Genomic DNA, 24,906 nt, shown 5'->3' on the forward strand with positions numbered 1-24,906 from the left:
GTGTGTGTGTGTGTGTGTGTGTGTGTGTGTGTGTGTGTGTGTGTGTGTGTGTGTGTGTGTGTGTGTGTGTGTGTATGTGTGTGCTATGAGGGGTAATATGTGCCAGTGAACAAACTTCTAACTAGCACCGACTGGAGACTTCCAAGATCTCAGCAAACTTCTGAACACAAGCCAACAACATAGGACACACAGGCATTACACACGTGATGTAGGTGTCAGGCTGGCGGGGGTCGTTTTATGTATTTTTGACGTTCTCGTATGTTGAGAAGGCGTGTGCGTGTAATGTACACTACACTTGCTGTACGCCACACCTACCTTTACGTGTTATCGCATATGCATACGTATGCCACATCTAAACTACACGGTACATTTTAAAAGATAACTAGGCATGCATATAGGCTTTACCGGTTATATTCAGTGTGCTGCTGCACATTAGCTCAGCGGCTGGTCAGCTGCTTTTTAAATGAAGAGGTCGTTGGTTTGAACCTCATCAGTATCACTTTCTAAAATGATACGACTAACAGCTGTGAGGGCAATTCATATATGAATGTTTGCTTACTTTTTTTGTGTGGATTTTTCCCCCTTTTTCTCCCCAATTGTAGTTGGCCAATTACTTCACTCTTCCGAGCCATCCCGGTCTCTGCTCCACCCCCTTTGCCGATCTGGGGGGGGGGGGGCTGCAGACTACCACATGCCTCATCCAATACATGTGGAGTCGCCAGCCGCTTCTTTTCACCTGAGTGAGGAGTTTCACCAGGGGGACATAGCGTGTGGGAGGATCACGCTATTCCCCCCAGTTCCCTCTATCCCCTGAGCAGGCAGCCCGACTGACCAGAGGAGGCGCTAGTGCAGGGACTAGGACACATACCCACATCTGGCTTCCCACCCGCAGACACGGCCAACTATGTCTGTAGGACGGCCGACCAAGCCAGAGTAACACAGGGATTTGAACCGGAGATCCCCGTGTTGGTAGTTAACTGAATAGACCACCACGCTACCCGCCCGCCCATGTTTGCTTACTTTTAATCTTTGACCATGTATCAGCCATACTATGTTTACATTGCTTGAATGTATGCCTGGGGCTCGTGTGTAGTAGGTCAAAGGTGGTGCTGAAAATGCCTTTTCCATGTAAATTAGTAAGGACCTATTGTTAACGGTTAGTTGATAACAGAGGAAGGTATGGGAAACCCACTCGAGTGTAACAAGGTCTGAAGGAACTGTCCTGGACAATTACGAGCTGGAGGATAGGGACGAGGGGAGACCTGACCTATGAACTCTTTGAGCAAGATCTGTTATCCATCTGTATGACAATCCAGTAATAAAGATGAGCTACTTATGCCAAAACAGGATGAGGGAGTAACACTGGGTACACTTGTGATCGAAACAATCTTCATGTCTGTGATGCATGGTATAAAGGGAGTGCGCTCTGAGATCAGGCCATGCATTCATTCGCATCAAGGCTTGTGCGTCTGTTAAAAAGTGTGACAATACTGTAATTGTCTCACTGCTCATGTAATGTCAGAGTGGAATTAACTAATTGTCAGCCTTGAACAAACTAGCCATGGCTTGTTGCGCATAGACAAACCCTAACAGTAGGTCAAGTTCGTACTGTTAGGGTTTGTGGAAGACCATAAGCGCACGACACCAGACAGAGATGGGGTTAGCTGAAAACTGGCGTACTTTATTCCTTACGCTTACAAATTTTCAAACACAGGAAGGCAATGAGCGACAAGAAAAACGAAAAGTCCAAGGGGGAAAACTCGCGGGTAATCCAAAACGGGAACATGGCAGGATACTTCCACGGGGAAACTTTGCAAGGGAAAAACATAAACCAAGGGCTGGGGTGAGTTCGGAGAGAAAAGGACCGTGAGGGAAGAGTAGCCGCTACTGCGAGGAGGTTACAACACGAACTGACAACGGGCGCGTGGGAGGCCACCAAACTTAAGTCCAGCCCTGACGGCTAAGCCCAGCCCTGACGAGCTGATTGGCTGCCGGCGCGGGGTGGGCGGGCCATGGCGCGGGGTGGGCGAGCCGTAACACAATCAGGGTCACTCAGGCACACGGGCGCAGGAGAACTGAAACACCAATCAGGGGATGGGGATGGGCAAGCCCCAATGACCCAGATCACACACCCATGACAGACCAGGCTCCCCCTGCCGAGCCAACGCTAGCTCCCAGCCAGACACCTTCGACACCGCCCCCCCCCCCCCGCACGTCACATGACGATGCAGACGCAGACAAAAACACTGCACAGTCAACACTATGTGAGGCCGCTGCCAGACCGCCTCAGTGTTTCCTCTCGGGTACAGCTCCGGGCAGGGCCGTACAGCTCCGGAAAGGGCCGTATGCTCTATTGGCCAATCCAACGCCAGCTCTCCCAGCCATTAAACAAAAGAAAAAAATTTGACGAACAAAATAAAGAGCTTCACACGAAGACACAAACTTATAGGTGCAGACATGGACAAAGACACTGCATAGTCGGCACTGGGTGAGGCCGCCGCAAACGCGAGTTCACGCTGCCATCTTCCCACCAGTTGCCATCCAGTTCATAAACCAATAGTTTGTAATCCATATAAAATAGAGTCCGAGGAATTATCTATCATATGCTACTTTTCTGCTCTTCCATGCTTTAGAAAGATATTCAGAAAACGCAAAAACGTTATCAAAAAGTTATTCAATTAACACTCCATTTTCAGTACCCATCAAATTTAAATCAGGAACATTAACTTTTTTAAACAATTTTTGTCATAAATAATTATAGAAAGGACGGTAAGAAATTTCCTTTTCCACCTCATTCAGTTCACAATACTCACATTTTTTCCATCTTCAATCACACCTCTGTATCTTTCACTTTCAATATATAGTCATATCCATCCATCCATCCGATTATCCAAACTGTTTATCCTACTGCTGGATTCTCTAAACATCTTAAATGTACACAGAATGATCTGTGAATTTGAGGCAAATTATATTTAATGTATTTTTCACATTTGTGCTCTCTTAAATAAACAAGAAGTTCTCACTTTTGGCTTTTGCCAGATATCTTCTGACCATGATTGTGTGCATTTAGCCCAGACTTGGTATCTAAACAACTCCACCCCCACATTTGCTTTTTGGAGATAATTTTCCTCAAGTCCACACTCTTCTAGAATCAGAATCAGAATCATGTTTATTTACCATGTAGATTTGCACATACATGGAATTTGACTCTGGTTTCATATCTCTCTCTCAGTGTACATAACATAGAATAACAACACTACAATACAACAATCTTTAGATATATACATGAGGATTGACTTATACAGGTGAAATAAGAGGTGATAAAGTGCAGCAGTGCAGAGAATATAACAGAGGTGCTGAAATAGATGTCAGCAGGTTACTTACATGCATGCCTGACGTAGATGTACATGACAGAGTGTACCAGTATAAGTACAATGTACAGTACAGTATATACAAAATGGTTGGATTTATTTGACAGTGTTAGGCGTTCATTTGAATGGCAGCCTGCGGAAAGAAACTTTTTTTTCTGGTTGTTTTTGGGTACAGTTTTCTGTAGCGCCTACCAGAGGGGAGGAGTTGGAACAGGTTGTGACCAGGGTGTGATGGGTCTGCAGTGATGTTGCCTGCTCGTTTCCTGATTCTGGAGGTATATAAGTCCTGAATGGAGGGCAGGTTGGCCCCACTGATTTTCTCTGCAAAATGTTCGCGTTTGTAGTCTGTCCCTGTCCTGTTTAGCGTCCGATCCAAACCAGACAGTGATGGATTGCAGAGGACAGACTGGATTATTGAAGTGTAGAACTGAATCAGCAGTTCCTGAGGCAGGTTGAATTTCTTGGGCTGGTGGAGAAAGTACATCCTCTGCTGGGCCTTTTTGATGATTGTGTCCATGTTGGATGCCCACCTTAGGATCTGGGAGATGTGGAATCTAGAAATATGTAGGTTTTCACTGTAGACACCGTGCTGTCGAGTATGGTGGGGGGCGCAGTTTTGGGGGACTCCTCCTGAAGCCCGCTGTCATCTCCACTGTTTTGAGCATTTTCTGCTCCAAGTTGTTATGGCCACACCAAAGGGCCAGCTGATCAACCTCCCATCTACACTCACTGGCCACTTTATTAGGTACACCTTGCTAGTACCGGGTTGGACCCCCTTTTGCCTTCAGAACTGCCTTAATCCTTCGTGGCATAGATTCAACAAGGTACTGGAAACATTCCTCAGAGAGTTTGGTCCATATTGACATGATAGCATCACGCAGTTGCTGCAGATTTGTCGGCTGCACATCCATGATGCGAATCTCCCGGTCCACCACATCCCAAAGGTGCTCTATTGGATTGAGATCTGGTGACTGTGGAGGCCATTTGAGTACAGTGAACTCATTGTCATGTTCAAGAAACCAGTCTGAGATGATTCGAGCTTTATGACATGGCGCGTTATCCTGCTGGAAGTAGCCATCAGAAGATGGGAACACTGTGGTCATAAAGGGATGGACATGGTCAGCAACAACACTCAGGTAGGCTGTGGCGTTGACACGATGCTCAATTGGTACTAAGGGGCCCAAAGTGTGCCAAGAAAATATCCCCAACACCATTACACCACCACCAGCAACCTGAACCCAACGGTTCAGGCAGGATGGATCCATGCTTTCATGTTGTTGACGCCAAATTCTGACCCTACCATCCGAATGTCGCAGCAGAAATCGAGACTCATCAGACCAGGCAACGTTTTTCCAATCTTCTATTGTCCAATTTTGGTGAGCCTGTGCGAATTGTAGCCTCAGTTTCCTGTTCTTAGCTGACAGGAGTGGCACCCGGTGTGGTCTTCTGCTGCTGTAGCCCATCTGCCTCAAGGTTCGACGTGTTGTGCATTCAGAGATGCTCTTCTGCATACCTCGGTTGTAATGAGTGGTTATTTGAGTTACTGTTGCCTTTCTATCAGCTCGAACCAGTCTGGCCATTCTCCTCTGACCTCTGGCATCAACAAGGCATTTTCGCCCACAGAACTGCCGCTCACTGGATATTTTCTCTTTTTCGGACCATTCTCTGTAAACCCTAGAGATGGTTGTGCGTGAAAATCCCAGTAGATCAGCAGTTTCTGAAATACTCAGACCAGCCTGTCTGGCACCAACAACCATGCCACGTTCAAAGTCACTTAAATCACCTTTCTTCCCCATTCTGATGCTCGGTTTGAACTGTAGCAGATCGTCTTGACCATGTCTACATGCCTAAATGCATTGAGTTGCTGCCATGTGATTGGCTGATTAGAAATTTTCGTTAACGAGCAGTTGGACAGGTGTGCCTAATAAAGTGGCCGGTGAGTGTATATGCCGACTCGTCACCATCCCAGATAAGGCAAATGATGGTTGTATCGTGCACAAACTTCAGGAGTTTAACAAACAGGTCACCTGAGGTTAAGTCATTTGTGTAGAGGGAGAAGAGTAGAGGGGAGAGCACACATCCCTGTGGGGCGCCAGTGCTGATTGTCCGGGTGCTGGATGATTTTCCCCAGCCTCACCAGCTGCCTCCTGTCTGTCAGGGAGTTTTAAATCCACTGGCGGATGGGGGCTGGTACAGTGAGCTAGTTGAGTTTGGAGTGAATGATATCTTGGGTGATGGTGTTGAATGCTGAGCTAAAGTCCACAAACAGGACCCTTGCATATGTCCCTGGGGAGTTGAGGTGTTGGAAGATGTAGTGCAATCCCATGTTGACTGCATCATCCACTGACCTGTTTGCTTGGTAGAGAAACTGCAGGGGGTCGAGCAGGGGGCCTGTGATTTCCTTCAGGTGGGCCAACACCAGTCTCTCAAAGGATTTAATGACCACAGTTGTTATTAGGGCAATGGGGCTGTAGTAATTTTCACACAGCTCCAGAGATATGTTGAAAATCAGTGTTAAAATGGGGGCCAGACAGCAGGGAGACACACCATTCGGGTCCAGTGCCTTCCTGGTCTTCTGTCTCTGGAATTCGGTGCATGTCCTCAACACAGATCTTGAGTGCTGGTGGGGGTTTGGTGGGGACGGGAGAGTGGCTGGCAGGGAGTGCAGTTGGTTGTGTATTGCATCAGGAGAGGAGGAGGGGTGTGAAAGTTTGCTTTTTAAACCTGCAGTAAAACCCATTTAGGTTGATTTTTGTCATTTTGGTCTTTCCTGAATTTTATCCATTCTCATCTGATCCCTAAATGAGCAGAATGGTCAATTTAATTTGACAATTTAAGTCGGTAAAAAAGTCTGTTCAGTTTGTCCGGTGGACAGTTGGAGACTTAAAAGTTCTTCCCTGCTGTATGTGATCAGTGAGTGGATGCTGGAAACTAAACAAATAAACAAAAACAGAAAAAGTACAAGAGCGCAGAACTGAGGCTACTGTCCATGGCACCATCTTGATGAAATTTCTAGTAAATCAAATGACCTATTTCAGATGCCCATTCATCTACGACAGACAAATCCCAATAAAATATTTCACTAGTCTCCCTGTTGGTTGGTAAACCCAGCAACCTGTTCCACAGGCTCACCATGCTGGCCTTCCAATGTACTTCACAGGACTCCCACCTCATACAGTGCATCCGGAAAGTATTCACACCCCTTCACTTTCCCCACATTTTGTTATGTTACAGCCTTATTCAAAAATGGATTAAATTCCTTTTTTTCTCATCAATCTACATACAATACCCCATAATGACAAAGTGAAAAAGGTTTTGTAGAATTTTTTTCAGATTTATTAAAAATAAAAAACTGAAATATTGCATGTACATAAGTATTCACACCCTTTACTCAGTACTTGGTTGAGGCACCCTTGGCTGCGATTACAGCCTCAAGTCTTCTTGGGTATGAAGCTACAAGCTTGGCACACCTATATTTGGGGTATTTCTCCCATTCTTCTCTGAAGATCCTCTCGAGCTCTGTAAGGTTAGATGGGGAGCGTCGCTGCACAGCTATTTTCAGGTCTTTCCAGAGATGTTCAATGGGGTTCAAGTCTGGGCTCTGGCTGTGCCACTCAAGGACATTCACAGACTTGTCATGAAGCCACTCCTTCGTTGTCTTGGCTGTGTGCTTTGGGTCGTTGTCGTGTTGAAAGGTAAACCTTCGCCCCAATGTGACGTTCTGAGCGCTCTGGAGCAGGTTTTCATCAAGGATCTCTCTGTACTTTGCTCAATTCATCTTTCCCTCGATCCTGACTAGCCTCCCAGTTCCTGCTGCTGAAAAACATCCCCACAGCATGATGCTGCCACCACTGTGCTTCACTGTAGGAATGGTATTAGCAAGGTGATGAGAGGTGCCTGGTTTCCTCCAGTCGTGACGTTTGGCATTCAGGCCAAAGAGTTCAATCTTCGTTTCATCAGACCAGAGAATCTTGTTTCTCATGGTCTGAGAGTCCTTTAGGTGCTTTCTGGCAAACTCCAAGTGGGCTGTCATGTGCCTTTTACTGAGCAGAAGCTTCCGTCTGGCCACTCTACCATAAAGGCCTGATTGGTGGAGTGCTGCAGAGATGGTTGTCCTTCTGGAAGGTTCTCCCATCTCCACAGAGGAATGCTGGAGCTCTGTCAGAGTGACCATCGGGTTCTTGGTCACCTCCCTGACCAAGGCCCTTCTCCCCCGATTACTCAGTTTGGCTGGGCGGCCAGGTCTAGGAAAGAGTCCTGGTGGATCCAAACTCCTTCCATTTACGAATGATGGAGACCACTGTGCTCTTCAGGACCTTCAAAGCTGTAGAAATCTTTTTGTACCCTTCCCCAGATCTGTGCCTCGATACAATCCTGTCTCGGAGGTCCACAAACATTTCTTTTGACTTCATGGCTTGGTTTCTGCTCTGACATGCACTGTCAACAGTGGGATCTTATATAGACAGGTGTGTGCCTTTCCAAATTGTGTCCAATCAATTGAATTTACTACGGGTGAACTCCAATCAAGATGTAGAAACATCTCAAGGATGATCAGTGGAAACAGGATGAAACTGAGCTCAATTTTGAGTGTCATAGCAAAGGGTGTGAATACTTATGTACATGCAATATTTCCGTTTTTTATTTTTAATAAATTTGCAAAAATTTCTACAAAACCTTTTTCACTTTGTCATTATGGGGTATTGTGTGTAGATTGATGAGAAAAAAAAGGAATTTAATCCATTATGGAATAAGGCTGTAACATAACAAAATGTGGAGAAAGTGAAGGGGTGTGAATACTTTCCCGATGCACTGTATATAGTATATATATATATATATATATATATATATAAAATCCAGTGATTCAAGTAAATTCTCAAAGAATTTACTTGAATCACTGGATTATTTTGCTCCTTATTTTTTGAGCACTTTCCCTACCGTTGAGTGTTTCATTTAACAAAGTTTTATATACAGTGCACCCGGAAAGTAGTCACACCCCTTCACTTTCCCCACATTTTGTTATGTTACAGCCTTATTCAAGAGGGAATAAATTCCTTTTTTTCCCTCATCAATCTACACACAATACCCCATAATGACAAAGTGAAAACAGTTTTGTAGAAATTTTTGCAAATTTATTAAAAATAAAAAACGGAAATATTACATGTACATAAGTATTCACACCCTTTGCTATGACACTCAAAATTGAGCTCAGGTTCATCCTGTTTCCACTGATCATCCTTGATTGGAGTCCACCTGTAGTAAATTCAATTGATTGGACCTGATTTGGAAAGGCGCACACCTGTCTATATAAGGTACCACTGTTGACAGTGCATGTCAGAGCAGAAACCAAGCCATGAAGTCAAAGGAATTGTCTGTGGACCTCCGAGACAGGATTGTATTGAGGCACAGATCTGGGGAAGGGTACAAAACAATTTCTACAGCTTTGAAGGTCCCAAAGAGCACAGTGATCTCCATCATTCATAAATGGAAGGAGTTTGGATCCACCAGGACTCGTCCTAGAGCTGGCTGCCCAGCCAAACTGAGCAATAAGGGGAGAAAGGCCTTGGTCAGGGAGGTGACCAAGAGCCTGATGGTCACTCTGACAGAGCTCCAGCATTCCTCTGTGGAGATGGGATGACCTTCCAGAAGGACAACCATCTCTGCAGCACTCCACCAATCAGGCCTTTATGGTATAGTAGCCAGACGGAAGCCTCTGTTCAGTAAAAGGCACATGACAGCCTGCTTGGAGTTTGCCAGAAAGCACCTAGGATGAAGAGTGGAAAGGCAGTTGGTCCTGATGACATACCTGTGGAGGCAGGGAGATGTTTAGGAGAGATGGAAGTGGGGTTTTTAACTAGATTGTTTAACATAATCTTCGAAAGTGAGAGGATGCCTGAGGAGTGGAGAAGAAGCATAGTGGTACCGATTTTCAAGAACAAGGGCGATGTGCAGAACCGTAGCAATTACAGAGGTATAAAGTTGATCAGCCACAGCATGAAGATTTGGGAAAGAGTAATAGGAGCTAGGTTAAGAGGAGAGGTGACGATTAGCGAGCAGCAGTATGGTTTCATGCCACAAAAGAGCACCACAGATGAGACATTTGCTTTGAGAATGTTGATTGAGAAGTATAGAGAAGGCCAGAAAGAGTTGCATTGTGTCATTGTAGATTTAGAGAAAGCATACAACAGGGTGCCGAGAGAGGAGGTGAGGAAGTCGGGAGTTGCAGAGAAGTATGTAGGGGTTGGTTCAAGGTGGAGGTGGGATTACATCAAGGATCGGCTCTGAGCCCTTTCTTGTTTGCAATGGTGATGGACAGGTTGACAGACAAGATAAGGCAGGAGTCTCCATGGACGATGATGTTCGCGGATGACATTGTGATTTGTAGCATGAGTAGGATGCAGGTGGAGGAGAGCCTGGAGAGGTGGAGGTATGCACTGGAGAGAAGAGGAATGAAAGTCAGTAGGAGCAAGACGGAATACCTATGCGTGAATGAGAGGGAGGACAGTGGAATGGTCAGGATGCAAGGACTGGAGGTGACGAAGGCATATGAGTTTAAATACTTGGGGTCAACTGTCCAAGGTAATGGGGAGTGCAGTAGAGGTGAAAAAGAGAGTGCAGGCAGGGTGGAGTGGGTGAAGAAGAGTGTCAGAGGTGATTTGCGACAGAAGGGTACCAGCAAGAGTTAAAGGGAAGGTTTACAAGATGGTTGTGAGACCAGCTATGTTATATGGTTTTGAGACAGTCGCACTGACGAAAAGACAGGATGCGGAGCTGGAGGTGGCAACGTTGAAGATGCTAAGATTTTCACTGGGAGTGAGGAAGAAGAATAGGATTAGGAATGATTATATTAGAGGGACCGCTCAAGTTGGACGGTTTGGAGACAAAGCAAGAGAGGCAAGATTGAGATGGCTTGGACATGTGTGGAGGAGAGATGCTGGGTATATTGGGAGAAGGATGCTGTATATGGAGCTGCCAGGAAAGAGGAAAAGAGGAAGGCCAAAGAGGAGGTTTATGGATGTGATGAGGGAGGACATGCAGGTGGCTGGTTTGACAGAGGAAGACGCAGAAGACAGAAAGAAATGGAAACGGATGATCCGCTGTGGCGACCCCTAACGGGAGCAGCCGAAATTAGTAGTAGTGTATGTACAGTGCATTCGGAAAGTATTCACAACCCTTCACTTTCCCCACATTTTGTTATGCTACAGCCTTATTCCAAAATGGATTCAATTCCTTTTTTTTCTCATCAATCTACATACAATACCCCATAATGACAAAGTGAAAAAGATTTTGTAGAAATTTATTGAAAATAAAAAACTGAAATATGCATGTACATAAGTATTCACACCCTTTGCTATGACACTCAAAATTGAGCTCAGGTTCATCCTGTTTCCACTGATCATCCTTGAGATGTTTCTACATCTTGATTGGAGTCCACCTGTAGTAAATTCAATTGATTGGATCTGATTTGGAAAGGCGCACACCTGTCTATATAAGGTACCACTGTTGACAGTGCATGTCAGAGCAGAAACCAAGCCATGAAGTCAAAGGAATTGTCTGTGGACCTCCGAGACAGGATTGTATCGAGGCGCAGATCTGGGGAAGGGTACAAAACAATTTCTACAGCTTTGAAGGTCCCGAAGAGCACAGTGGTCTCCATCATTTGTAAATGGAAGGAGTTTGGATCCACCAGGACCCTTCCTAGAGCTGGCCGCCCAGCCAAACCGAGCAATCGGGGGAGAAGGGCCTTGGTCAGGGAGGTGACCAAGAACCCGATGGTCACTCTGACAGAGCTCCAGCATTCCTCTGTGGAGATGGGAGAACCTTCCAGAAGGACAACCATCTCTGCAGCACTCCACCAATCAGGCCTTTATGGTATAGTGGCCAGACGGAAGCCTCTGCTCAGTAAAAGGCACATGACAGCCCGCTTGGAGTTTGCTAGAAAGCACCTAAAGGACTCTCAGACCATGAGAAACAAGATTCTGTGGTGTGATGAAACCAAGATTGAACTCTGGCCTGAATGCCAAACGTCACTGTCTGGAGGAAACCAGGCACCTCTCATCACCTTGCTAATACCATCCCTACAGTGAAGCATGGTGGTGGCAGCATCATGCTGTTGAGATGTTTTTCAGCAGCAGGAACTGGGAGACTAGTCAGGTTCGAGGGAAAGATGAATGGAGCAAAGTACAGAGAGATCCTGGATGAAAACCTGCTCCAGAGCGCTCAGGACCTCAGACTGGGGCGAAGGTTTACCTTTCAACATGACAACAACCCTAAGCACACAGCCAAGACAACGAAGGAGTGGCTCCGGGACAAGTCTGTGAATGTCCTTGAGTGGCCCAGCCAGAGCCCAGACTTGAACCCCATTGAACATCTCTGGAAAGACCTGAAAATAGCTGTGCAGCGACGCTCCCCATCTAACCTTACAGAGCTCGTGAGGATCTGCAGAGAAGAATGGGAGAAATACCCCAAATATAGGTGTACCAAGCTTGTAGCTTCATACCCAAGAAGACTTGAGGCTGTAATGGCTGCCAAGGGTGCCTCAACCAAGTACTGAGTAAAGGGTGTACTTATGTACATGCAATATTTCAGTTTTTTATTTTTAAAAATTTTGCAAAAATTTCTACAAAACCTTTTTCGCTTTGTCATTATGGGGTATTGTATGTAGATTGATGTGGAAAAAAAGGAATTTAATCCATTTTGGAATAAGGCTGTAACATAACAAAATATGGGGAAAGTGAAGGGGTGTGAATACTTTCCGGATGCACTGTATATAGTATAAATATATATATATATATATAGTAGTATATATATATACTTTTTTTCCCAGAAACCGGTGTTGATAAAAAAAGTGCTCAACAAATGAGGAGCGGAATATTAAGATACATGTAGGAGGTAGCCAACTTGGCATCTGATGAGTGTGCGACGCACGAGCCAGACATGTACTGCTATGAATTATAGTTTTTCTCCTACATCTATCTATATGTAGCCTGGTAAAATTAAATATTCCAAGCCAACATAAAAAACACGGTTCTTTTTTCTGATCAATTTTATGAATTAGAAAAATGACATTGATAAATTTAGAGTGCCGAATCAAATGAAAGAAAATAACCAAAGAAAATAACTGCACAATAAACAACTGCAGGGTCCTCCCTGTTACATGAAAATAAATAAAAGAAATGAAAAGCACAAAGTTAGTTGCCACCAAACACAACATCTGTAGCTAATAAATGTGATTAGCCTAGCTAACACTCACAAGTATAGCGTTTTACATGGTCCTCCCCCACATCGTGTGATGGATGCCTAACTCTGCTTGGCTATCCTTTACACATGGAAACGCTCCAACAATAAATCTGTGAACATCACACAGTATAACATTACAATCGGCAACAGATCTCACATATTACATCTAACACAGCATTATTAACATGAATCTTTCGATATTTTCTGCATTAGATACCATTTTAACATAGAACGTTACCTCTTTTACAAGCTCTTACAAACACAGCCGATCATTCCAGAGTACTTAAGGAAGGGAACGAAAAAACGGAACTTCCGGTTTAATCTCCGCTGTTCTAGCTCGCTCCTGGGGAGGCTCAACAAGGCACAGCGCACTCTGGTGGTTTTTTACTTTAGAAATCAATCCCCACCCGGCTACATATATATATAAAATCCAGTTAGTCAAGTAAATTTTCTCTGAGGCAGTACAAGCCTGTTTCATGCGATAAGCAATCATCAGCTGTCAGTGAAACTACTCGAGGAAGGACATACCATCTACTGCGTCCGTCGTCATGCACATCACGTGCACATTGTCCAATGGAGAAGGGAGATGTGCAACATACAATTTTTTTTTCTTTCCAAAAACACGTGATCACTAACGGAGTTGCGATTCAAAATTCAAAAACACGTGATCGCTAAGGGGCCAGTTTTTGTGGTTGTTTTTTTTGGGGGGGGGTATATGTCTTTTGTCGTGATTTATTTACTACTACTACTACTACTTTCGGCTGCTCCCGTTAGGGGTCGACACAGCGGATCCTCCGTATTCATTTCTTCCTGTCTTCTGCATCTTCTGTCAAACCAGCCATCTGCATGTCTTCCCTCACCACCAGTGGTGAGGCCACGGCCACCCTGATAATATCCCTGGCCCCCCCGCTGGCTCCCCCAGCCACGAGTCGCATATGCAGAATATGCGTCTGATTATGCATAATATGCTTCTATCTGATATTTTACATTAGGTGCTGTTCATTTAAATATTTTTCTTAACTCTCATATTGACAGTTTTCAACTAGCCTATACAGTACACTACAACAGCATCACAGAATTCCCGAAATTCAGTCATGGCTTTTGGTTTTGGTGTGCCACCCCAAGATTTTCAGTGGCCCCATTTGGCCACCCCTATGAAAAATTTCTGGGGGCGCCACTGCTCACCACATCCATAAACCTCCTCTTTGGTCTCCCTCTTTCCTGACAGCTCCATATGCAGCCTCCTTCTCCCAATATACCCAGCATCTCTCCTCCACACATGTCCAAGCCATCTCAATCTTGCCTCTCTTGCTTTGTCTCCAAACCGTCCAATTTGAGCGGTCCCTCTAATATACTCGTTCCTAATCCAGCTCCACCTCCTGTCTTTTCATCAGTGCCACTGTCTCCAAACCATATAACATAGCTGGTCTCACAACCATCTTGTTAACCTTCCCTTTAACTCTTGCTGGTACCCTTCTGTCACAAATGTCATGATTTATTTATAAATACAAAATAGGTGCTTATATCTAATGTCTGCAACTGCTGGCCGATTCATTCCTGTTATTATATATTTCTGGTTTGCAGATGATAAAATATTTTTTCAGTTAGACATAGATTGCACATTTTACTGCTGGTTGAAGATGTTTTGTCTTTGAGAGGATTTTCCAGGTGGTTGAATAATTAATGTTTCTGTCTGTCAGTGACCAAATATAAGGGCTTAAAGGTGTTACATTCTTTGAACGGTTGTTTCTAACGCTACACTTGTGCATTAAACCTATTTTTTAATGTTCCCTCTGTTAGACCGATGTATGTCGTTGTCATCTCTCGTCACCGTAGCTTGGTAGATAACTCCCTCCGTCCGGCATTTTCCCTCGAGGGGGCATGAGTTGTTCACACGGCAGTTCCACGGCAGTTCCATCCAGGGAGTCCGGTTGTGATGAAGGTGTCATTGATTTGTTGATGATTCATGTGTTGTAGGACGATATTATTTGTTGAATGTTAGGCATGCAGCTGTAACTAATTTTGATGGTGTTCCTATTAAATATCTTCCTCAGTTGATGGTATGGGGTAAAGCACTTATCCAAAAGTTAAAAAAACTGCTTACCAATGTTTGTGGCCACGGTACACTGTAGAGTGGGTTGTACCAGGTGATGTTTCGTTTTCGGCCACGTTTGTTGGTTTGCTGGCAGTCAGTATTTAATAGTGGGTTGTATTTAAGCTTAAAATTGTAGCCACTCTTCTGCAATGCATCTTTGTATGGGGATGCAGCTTCATTGAAGATGGGCTGACTAGGTGACAGTTTTGAGAGTCTTCTATTAATGCTTTCTGGGATGTTCTTCAAGATGGAGGGTGGTTGGTTGCTTTCTCTATGAACATACTGCAGCATGTTGTTGAGCAAAATGTACGGCTTGTATGTGCCGTTCCTAAGGTCCATTGAGATGTCCAGAAAGTCAATGTACGTTGCACATCTCCCTTCTCCATTGGACAATGTGCACGTGATGTGCATGACGACACAGTAGATGGTATGTCCGTCCTCGTGTAGTTTCATTGACAGCTGATGATTGCTTATAGCATGAAACAGGCTTGTAATGTCTCAGAAAATTTACTTGACTAACTGGATTATTTTGCTCCTTATTTGTTGAGCACTATCCCTACCGTTGAGTGTTTCTTTTAACAAAGTTATATATATATATATATATATATATATATATATATATATATATATATATATATATATATATATATATATATGTGTGTGTGTGTGTGTGTTTAATGTAGGAGATGCTGTCCTTCAGATGAGATGTTAAACCGAGGTCCTGACTCACTGTGGTCATTAAAGATCCCATGGCACTTATCACAAAGAGGAGGGGGTTCCCCTGTGTCCTGGCAACATTCCCAACCTGGCTGTCTCCATCTGGCCACCTAATCACCCCCCCTCCCATGTAATTGGCTCAATGATTACCCCCTCTCCACCTCAAGCTGATTTGTGGTGAGCGTTCTGGTGCAAAATGGCTGCCGTGCATCACCCACTCACTTCAACCATTGGTGACTCACTTCAACCATTGGTGGTGGTTGAAGTGAGTTATCCCCTTCAATGTGAAGCGCTTTGGGTGTCTAGATAAAGTGCTGTATAAATGTAATGATTATTATTTATTATTATTATTATTATAGTACGTACTAGTGTGCATACCGAGGAACATCATCTAAAGTTATGGAATAATTCACAATTCGGGATCTTTCAAAGAATTTATACTGTAGTTATTTATTTAACTACTGTGTACCTCTTCTATTATTACAGGGTATATATATGACCTACTGAGCAATAGCCTGCAACATTTGGGAGAAACTTAGAGAGAATTTATACTGTAGTTATTATTTAACTACTTTTACTTCTAATACAGGGTACACTAGACCATAACACTGAGCAAAAATCTGGACATTTTAGGGAAGATGGCGTGATGACTTCTGCATCACTTAACACATTAAGACCGGGTGCGACATTTGCGGCGTTTTTGTTTTGTTTTGTTTTTTAAATAGGATTTTCTCCCCAATTGTACTTGGCCAATTATCCCACTCTTCCGAGCCGTCCGGGTCGCTGCTCCGACCCCTCTGCCGATCCGGGGAGGGCTGCAGACTACCACATGCCTCGTCTGATACATGTGGAGTTGCCAGCCACCTTTTTTCACCTGACAGTGAGATGTTTCAACAGGAGGGCGTAGCGCGTGGGAGGATCACGCTATTCCCCCCAGTTTCCCTCCCCCCTGAACAGGCACCCCGACGACCAGGGGAGGCGCTAGTGAAGCGACCAGGACACACACCCACATCCGGCTTCCCACCCGCAGACATGGCCAGTTGTGTCTGTAGGGACGCCTGACCAAGCCGGGGGTAACACGGGGATTCGAACCGGAGATCCCCGTGTTGGTAGGCAACGGAATAGACCGCTACGCTACCCGGACACCCAAACCACTGGCATATTGATTCGAAGGCAGCTGTTAACCGTTTCTATCTTTTATTGGCAGCTGACTAACCCACTGAACTGACGTCCTGCAGCGAGATAAAGGTAACATGTGCAGCACGTGTCTAGATGACGCATGTAGGCGTGTGGACAGTTGCTGCAAATGTAAACCAAATATAGTGTAAACCAAATGAAATGTACACCAAATGTAATGTAAACCAATTGAAATGTACACCAAATGTAAGATGCACTCCATGCATACCTGTACGCATGCCTAGTTATCTATCAGACTTTAGGTGTAGTGTTTATTATGTTCAGTCAATGACCACACCAGGAGCAACGTTTATATCTTTTACTTAACCAACCCCAACTCACGACACTTTCCACCTTGCCGTAATTCACACTGCCCCCGTCTCTTCTTAAAGGCACAGTGACTGCTAGTGCTTAACCATACAAGTCAGACTCGGGCATAACACTACCTAACCAGATAACATCCCCCCCCACCCCCCTTCAGAAAGTAACATAACATATCAGTCCCTACCCTAGATGTCCCTTAACCATTCGTAACATAGTCCCTGTGCCAGACAGGTGGAACCCTCACCCTCTGAGGGCGAGCAGGCTGGGGAGCAGGGCCTGGCAATGGCGGTGGGTTAGCACCCACCCGGTTTGCTGCCAACTGAAAGCAGCAGCTGGGGACAGGGATGATGCAACCCTATGCAGGTGGTTTGAGTGCCAACGAGTCCCATTGTCCAGTCTGTAGGTAGCCGGTCCCAGCTGCTGGGTCACCTGATGGGGCTCCGACCAGTATGACCGCAGCTTGTTCTGGCGGTGGGCGTGTTTGATCCTGACCCAGTCCCACACAAGCAGAGAGCGAGTCTGTACTTGACACGAGGCATCGAACCTCTGTTTCATCCGGGCATGTGAGCTTCGGACCTGAGATCTGCCTTTCTGGAGCCCTGTGCTCTCATGTGTAGTGGCTGGCTCCGCTCTCAAGTGGTCGCTTTAGTTCCTGCCCGATCATGAGCAGACCCACTGTCACCCCTGTGATAGAGTGCTTGGATACCCGGAGAGTTTGGCTGAGTGCAGTGCTGAAGGTTTTCCCTTTCTCATGACAGGCTTGAATTCCAATCTTGAGAGCTTTGTTCAGTCTTTCCCCCCCTCCGTTACTCTACGGGCGGTACACTGCTGTCCTGATGTGCTGCAGTGACAGGAACTCTGAGAACTCTGCCTATGCAAATTGGGATCCATTGTCCGTCGTGATGACACTGGGCAGGCCCCAGTGCCCAAACATCTTGTCGAGGTGGTCAATGATGGTGTGTGAGGTGAAGGAGCCCAGTTCGATGGCCTCTGGCCACTTCGAGTGAAGGTCATGCACGACCAGCAAGTAGTGGGCATGCACAGCTGCCCTGTGGAGATCTCCACAGAGGTCGATCTGGATGTGCTCCCATGGCACGGATGGCCATGGGGTTGGAATGAGGGGTGCTGTGGTAGGCTGGCCGGTTTTCCTACTCAGAAGGCAGCAGGTGCAGTTATGCACCAGCTCCTCTGTGCCAGAGTCTATGTGAGGCTACCACAAAGTGTCTCGGCAGCGCTGCTTCACCTTGACCACCCTCAGATGCCCAGCATGCGCCATTTGCAGCACTCTGGCCCTTAGAGTCTCTGGTACAATGACGCAGTCACGGTGGCCACGGGAGAGGCACAGCAGTAGAGCTTGTGGCGGACTTCATGGTAGGAGAGCAGCCTGTCATCCACCTTGGCAGGCCAGCCATCCTGGACGTAGGCACGAAGGGTTTTGAGTGTCTCATCCTCAGCCGAGGCTCGCTGCATCTCGGCCAGGGTGACTACTGTGCTGAGGGGCCCATGCAGCATGTGGACACAGTCATCGTCGTCGTCATCCTCTGGCGTTACCCCTCTTTGGTCAGAGAGATGGCTCGGGACAGGAGGTCGGTCACCATATTGGTACGCCCCGGCATAAACTTGAGTCTGAAGTTGTACTGATTCAGCCTATCCGCCCATCTCAGTAGTCTCATGGGCCTGTGCCCCAAACCTCAGATCGCCAGCAGAGCCGTCAGCGCCTGATGATCTGTGCGGATAGTGAAAGCCCTGCTGTACAGGTAGACATGCCAACGTTCGCATGCCCACAGGCAGGTAAGTGCTTCCCGCTCCCCCACTGAGTACTTCTGCTCCACCGGAGTGAGTGCCCGCAAGGCGAAGGCCACTGGACGCTCTACCCCCTCATGGACCTGGGGAGAGCACTGCACCAAGTGCCACCCCAGATGCGTCACAGGTGACCATGGTGGGCACAGTCAGGCTGAAATGGGCCAAAGTGGGCGGGGATGTGAGCTGCTGTTTGATGACGCCCACAGCCTCCCGGCATGCTGGGGTCCAGTCCTATACAGCATCCCTCCGTAGCAGCTGGCGCAGGGGGGCCATTGAGTTGGAGAAGTGTGGCATGAAACAGAGGTAGTAGGTGACCATCCCCAGAAAAGAGGACAGCTGGAACGGTGACTGTGGGTCCGGCAGGGACAGAATGGCCTTCGTGTGGGACATGATTGGGGTGATACTCCCCTTGGTGCCGGAAACCCAGGAACTCAACCTCCTTGGCACTAAACACACACTTCTCAGTGTTCAGTGTGACCCCGTGTTGCTTGAAGTGCTGGAAGACCTGTTCCAGGCAAGCATCGTGCAAGTGTGGCGGAGGGTGCGTGTACTACCACGTCGTCCAGGGAGATGGCAACCCCCTGAATGCCAGCTAGGATGAGTGACATTATTTTCTGAAAACAGCTTGGGGCTGATGACAGCCTGAAAGCCATGCGCTTGTATCTGAAGACCCCCACAGTTCGAGACGAAAGCTGTGAGGTCCATGCTGGCCAGTGCCAGGGTAACCTGCAGGTAGCCGTGGTGTAAATCCATTTTGCTGAAAACTGTGGAGCCATGTAACTGGCTAGTCACCTCCTCAGCTGTGGGGAGGGGGGATTTGTCAGGGATGATGGCTTTGTTGACGTCCGTCAGATCCACGCCGAGGCGCAGTCCATCACCCCGAGGCGCAGTCCACCACCCCGCTTCTTGGCTATCACCAGGTTGGACATCTAGGGTGAGGCATTGACTGGTTCGATGATGTCCTCCTTCACCAGGTGGTATATCTCCTCTTCCATCCCATCCCGGAGGGCCAGGGGAATGCGCCGTAGTGGTTGGATTACTGGGCAGACCGATGAGTCCACATTAGATTGGTGCACAAACCCAGACATGCAGCCCAGTCCTCCGAACAGTTCTGGGTAACGTTCGGGCCAGGAGGTGGAGACCTGCAGGACACACAGGCCCACAGCGTCAGTCAGTGTAAAGTCCAGGGCATGGAACAAGTCTAGCCCCATGATGTTATCCCCTTTCTGTGTGATGTAGAACCTGGTTTCAGGGACGTACTGGTGATTATACTCCACGGGAAGGCAGACTACTCCCAAAGTGGTGATGGGGGCGTGGCTGCCACTTCCAGGGGCAGGTGACGGAAGAGCCAGTCATATGTGGGTTTGTTCAAGAGTGACACCTTTACCCCCTGCACCTTTGCCCCCACCTCAGCCTCCTGCACATGCCCACAAGGCATGTGCCACGGCTGAATGAGGCCCGCTGGCTCTGAACTGTGTTGATAGGAACTGCAGCAGCCGTTCAAAGTGATTCATCTTGTTGCAGTTATGACAGCGCTTGCTCAGGGCAGGACATGATTTGTCCCAAGATACATGCTTTGTGGAGCCACGGTTAGTACAACGCTTTGGGCCCACTCTCCCTAGACCCCCTGTCTGCCACTCTTTGCACATCAAAACTGTCACTGTCCATGTCAGCCACCCCTGCCGTCTCCTGGGCAACAGTAGGTACTTGAAGCAGAGACGCGTTTAAGCAGTGAACTGCCGGGAGCAGTGATGTCACGGGCTCCTGCACAGCGCGAGTGAACTTGTATGCTTCCAGCAGAGCCGTTTCCAACTGCTTCCCAATCACTATAGCGTCAGATAATGTCGTGGAGTCTGGTTCGAGTAACAGTCTTCCCCTCAGCTGAGCGCAAGACGTTTTCCCTATTAGCTGATCAACTATAAGTCCATCCTACAAAGCCCCGAAGTCACAATGCTTTGTTAGCCCACGTAAGGCAGAGACGAACTGACCCACTGACTCGCCAGAATTCTGGGCTCTCTGGCGAAACTCAAACTGGTGCATGCGTGGGCTCCTTCCTGAGCTGAAATGGGTCTGTAGTGTGTTGGTAGCCGCAGCATAGGTGTCATCCGCCACCGTGAGTGTAGCGAAAATACGTTGCACCTCCTGACTGAGGCAGTGCCGCAAGAGCACACACTTTCTAGCTGTTGCTAAATCCGAATACTCCTGAGCCAATAAATAGTCCTCAAACGACGATATCCATCGGTCCCAGGAAACAGCTGGGTTCCCCCTGAGCCAGTCCTCAAACGATGATATCCATCGGTTCCAGGAAACAGCTGGGTCACCGGGAACGGGTAGGAAAGGTGGCGGTGGTGAGAGAACGAAGCCAGCCATTCTCATTCGCCAAATATTATGTTCAGTCAATGACCACACCGGGATGCGCGTTTATAACTTTTACTTAACCAACATCAACTCACGACACTTTCTACCTTGCCGTAATTCACACTGCCCCATGCTCTTCTTAAAAGGCACAGTGACTGCTAGTGCTTAACCATACAAGTTAGACTCGGGCATAGCACTACCTAAGCGGATATAACAGTGTTGGTGTTTTATGGCCTGCAGCTCGACAGAGTACATGAGCTTTAGCCATAGCAGGTATACAGTGAAGGTGGTTGGTTCGGTGGCTCATTTTACCCATCACAACGTGTGTGTGTGTGTGTGTGTGTGTGTGTGTGTGTGTGTGTGTGTTATGGCCACGGGTGTGTCCGTATAGTTTTTTGTTGCCTCCTGTATTTAACCCTCACTCTGACTCTACATTCAGGTATCCGCCAGGTAGTCCTATCAGCTAATCAACCGGTCAACGAATCCAATCTTCATCGGTTGTGCAGTCTCTCATTTAAACCCCCACATGTCTTCAGTTCACCGGCCAGCTAGTTTAGTTTGTGTGTTGTAGCTACTTTGTGTTTGTAATGTCTGGCCCGTTTTTGGTTAAGTTTGCATTTTGACTATTTTGAGTTATGTTTAGTTGTTTAGCTCTTTTGGGCAAGGGGATCAAGGTATGTTTGCCCATGGGCAAACACCCCATCAAGTAGCTTACCTCTGTTAGACACACTAGGTTAGCAGCGGTTGCCACTTTTTGTCTTTAGCTTTGGTGCTTTTCAGCACTGTCAAGGGTGGGTTACTTTTGTTAGTAGTTTATTGTTTTGGCAACCGTTCGGTTCCCTTGTCCTGTCATTGTGTTAATAAATATTTATATTATATTTAAGCATTTATGTCTCACTGTGTTACACCCTCACCTCACTGTTACCCAGTACACTAATTGTTGCACCCTCTCCAGACTGAGGGTCGTAACAGTGTGTGTGTGTGCAAGGTATATCTAGATTGTGTAAGTCTTTCTAATTTCAAATGTATTTTATTTGTGTAACATGCCTCTTGTCTTGCAGATTTTTTGTGATGTATCTCATCAATAAGGATGAAACGGAGCACACAGGCCAGGTGAATTGCTGAATTATTATTTCTCCAGCTCTCTCTTCAATACTTCATCCTACAACTTTAGAATGATATTTCACAACCAGGAGTGACAAAGTTCAAAGTGAATCAATCCTTACTATTTTTTTTTTTATAAATTTATTTCTGATTTTTCCCTTTTTCTCCCAATTTAGTGGCCAATCGATCCCTATTTTAATTCAAACACCCACCCTCGCACTGTATGCGTTCGCCAACTGCATCTCTCCGGCCGGCAGTCTCGAAGGAGACCGCCTCGCCACTTTCGTGACAAGGCGACTCCAAGCCGAACCACTGTTTTTCCGACACACACAGAGACGCATTCACGTGACGAACACAAGCCGACTCCGCCCCCCTCCCGAAGACAGCGTTGCCAATGATCGCTGCTTCGTCGAGTCCGGCCATAGTCGGATCTGACGAGACCGGGGCGCGAACCCCAGTCCCCAGTGGGCAACTGCATCGACACAGAGCCGATGCTTAGACCGCTACACCACCGCGGACCAATCCTTACTATTTAAAATAGATACGTATATATTGATGGATTTTGTTCTCTGTTACAGCTCTTCTTTCTTCTCCTCTGAGTCCCATAGACTTTCTTCTCCTACTCGTTCAAAGAAGGTTGAATCAGTTCATCTGGGTACAACGTTTATCCAGATGAACTGACTCCACTTTCTTTGATTTTCATGGATAAAGACATCTCCTACTTGTTACTGTACTGTGAGGCCTTATTTAGACTGCCAGCCCAAGTCCATTTTTGGCATATCCAGATTTATTTTAGAAAGTCCGTACAGCAAAAAAAGTGAAACACACACATGAAATGTGCTTTTTTGCAAGTCGAGTCTAAACCACAGTTGGAGGAGGTTTGAAATTGGATTCCTGCAGATACGTCTCAGTCCGGACACTCTGGCCGCCCAAATCGGATTTCAAACTGTCTTTTTTTTGAGTCACTCGAATGGAACACACCACGACGACGTCAAAGCCCGGCGCATTCTAAAATTGCCAAGCCACGTAACGTTATCAAAAGTCCCAAGGATTACATGTTCCCACCAGTAACTACTTTGCGGATCATGGCACCATACCTCTCGCTGTACAGAGAAGCCCGCTATGACTGCAGCGTGGAACATCGCAATGTATACCAGCCCCCCCCCCCTTTTTTTTCTCCCCAGGTGCATTTGGCCAATCATCCCACTCTTCCGCAACGTCCCGGTCGCTGCTCACCCCCTCTGCCATTCCGGGGAGGGCTGCAGACTACCACATGCCTCGTCCGATACATGTGGAGTCGCCAGCTGCTTCTTTTCACCTGACAGTGAGGAATTTCGCCAGGGGGACGTCATGCTATTCCCCCCCTCCCCGGAAAAGGCGCCCCGACCGACCAGAGGAGGCGCTAGTGCAGCGACCAGGACACATACCCACATCCGGCTTCCCACCCGCAGACACGGCCAATTGTTACTGTAGGGATGCCTGACCAAGCCAGAGGTAACACGGGGATTCAAACTGGCGATCCCCGTGTTGGTAGGCAACAGAATAGACTGCTATGCTACCCGAACGCCTATACCAGCCTCCTCTGTCACTGAGTTTGTGTGGTGTGACAGAAGAATTCCGCAACTTGATCCCCATTTCTCATGCTTCCGCATTGTTAAACCGCGTCACCAGCGTACGTTGTTATCACAGCAACCCATGCAGATAGGTCGGTGATGACTGGACGCACCAATCCAATCAGATAACAGTGCGGACAGTCTGTCTTAACGATCTGATTTGAGAAACAAATCCGATCTGCCTGCAGTCTGAACAAGGCCTACTGGTCTTACTTCTGTTCCCAATAATAAATGACTCAATAATGTAGTGTTTATATGCCTACCACCAGGTTGCTGTTGCTTTGCACATTGTGCCTTATAGCCTTTTGATTGCAAATTTACTTTTTTTAATGATTTATGGCATAATGTGAAATCGTTTTAGATTAATTGCAAATTTTCCGAGATGAGAGAATTTATGATGAAGCCAACGTGTAAATGATATTCCTTCCCTCCTGCCTTTCTACATATTTGTAGGAGTCATATGTGTGGAAGATGTACCAGGAACGTTGCTGGGAATTTTTTCCTGCTGGCGACTGTTTCCGGAAACAATATGAAGATCAGCTCAACTGATTAATCTCTGGAGCAAGACCGCCATTCTCTTTTCTACAGAAGTCTGCCATGTGACTAGACCCCTCCTTGGTCCATCGTTCCCAAACTCATCTTCAGTTACAAACCGTACTCCAAGCTTTAGAGCCCAAGTCCCTGCCCCAAACTTACTTTATCACCCGTAACATCCTTCATTCCCTAATTCAGCTCCAGCTTTCCCTGATCCTAATCCCAAATAAATATTATCCCTTCGCTTTGCTTTAGTCTCAGTCCCAGCCCAAAGTCAAAGCTTCTTCATTAGCTCATTTATGTTGCTGAATTGGCCATCCAAGTTAATTACTAGCCTTAACTGCTGGTCTTACACATGCAACATTGCTTATGACCTAGTTACAAATATTACTACTACTACTACAATTTTAGGCTGCTCCCATTAGGGGTCGCCACAGCAGATCATCCGTTTCTATCTCTTCCTTTCCTCTGCATCTTCCTCTGTCACACCAGCCATCTTCATGTCCTCTCTCACCACGTCCATAAACCTCCTCTTTGGCCTTCCTCTTTCCCTCTTCCCTGGCAGCTCCATATT

General features: G+C 46.6%; 1 protein-coding gene across 1 annotated transcript in view; it reads left to right on the forward strand.

Moving 5' to 3' along the window:
* Window positions 1-24,347, forward strand: part of ryr2a (ryanodine receptor 2a (cardiac)) — a 1,161,183-nt gene extending 1,136,836 nt beyond the window's left edge. Inside the window, 2 exon segments of the mRNA XM_056296806.1 lie at window positions 22,143-22,194; window positions 24,252-24,347. Of these exon segments, the coding sequence (XP_056152781.1) occupies window positions 22,143-22,194; window positions 24,252-24,347 (148 nt within the window).
* The last annotated feature ends 559 nt before the right edge of the window (window positions 24,348-24,906 follow it).

This window comes from Lampris incognitus, chromosome 17 (genome assembly GCF_029633865.1).
Source record: "Lampris incognitus isolate fLamInc1 chromosome 17, fLamInc1.hap2, whole genome shotgun sequence".
Classification (NCBI taxonomy): domain Eukaryota; kingdom Metazoa; phylum Chordata; class Actinopteri; order Lampriformes; family Lampridae; genus Lampris; species Lampris incognitus.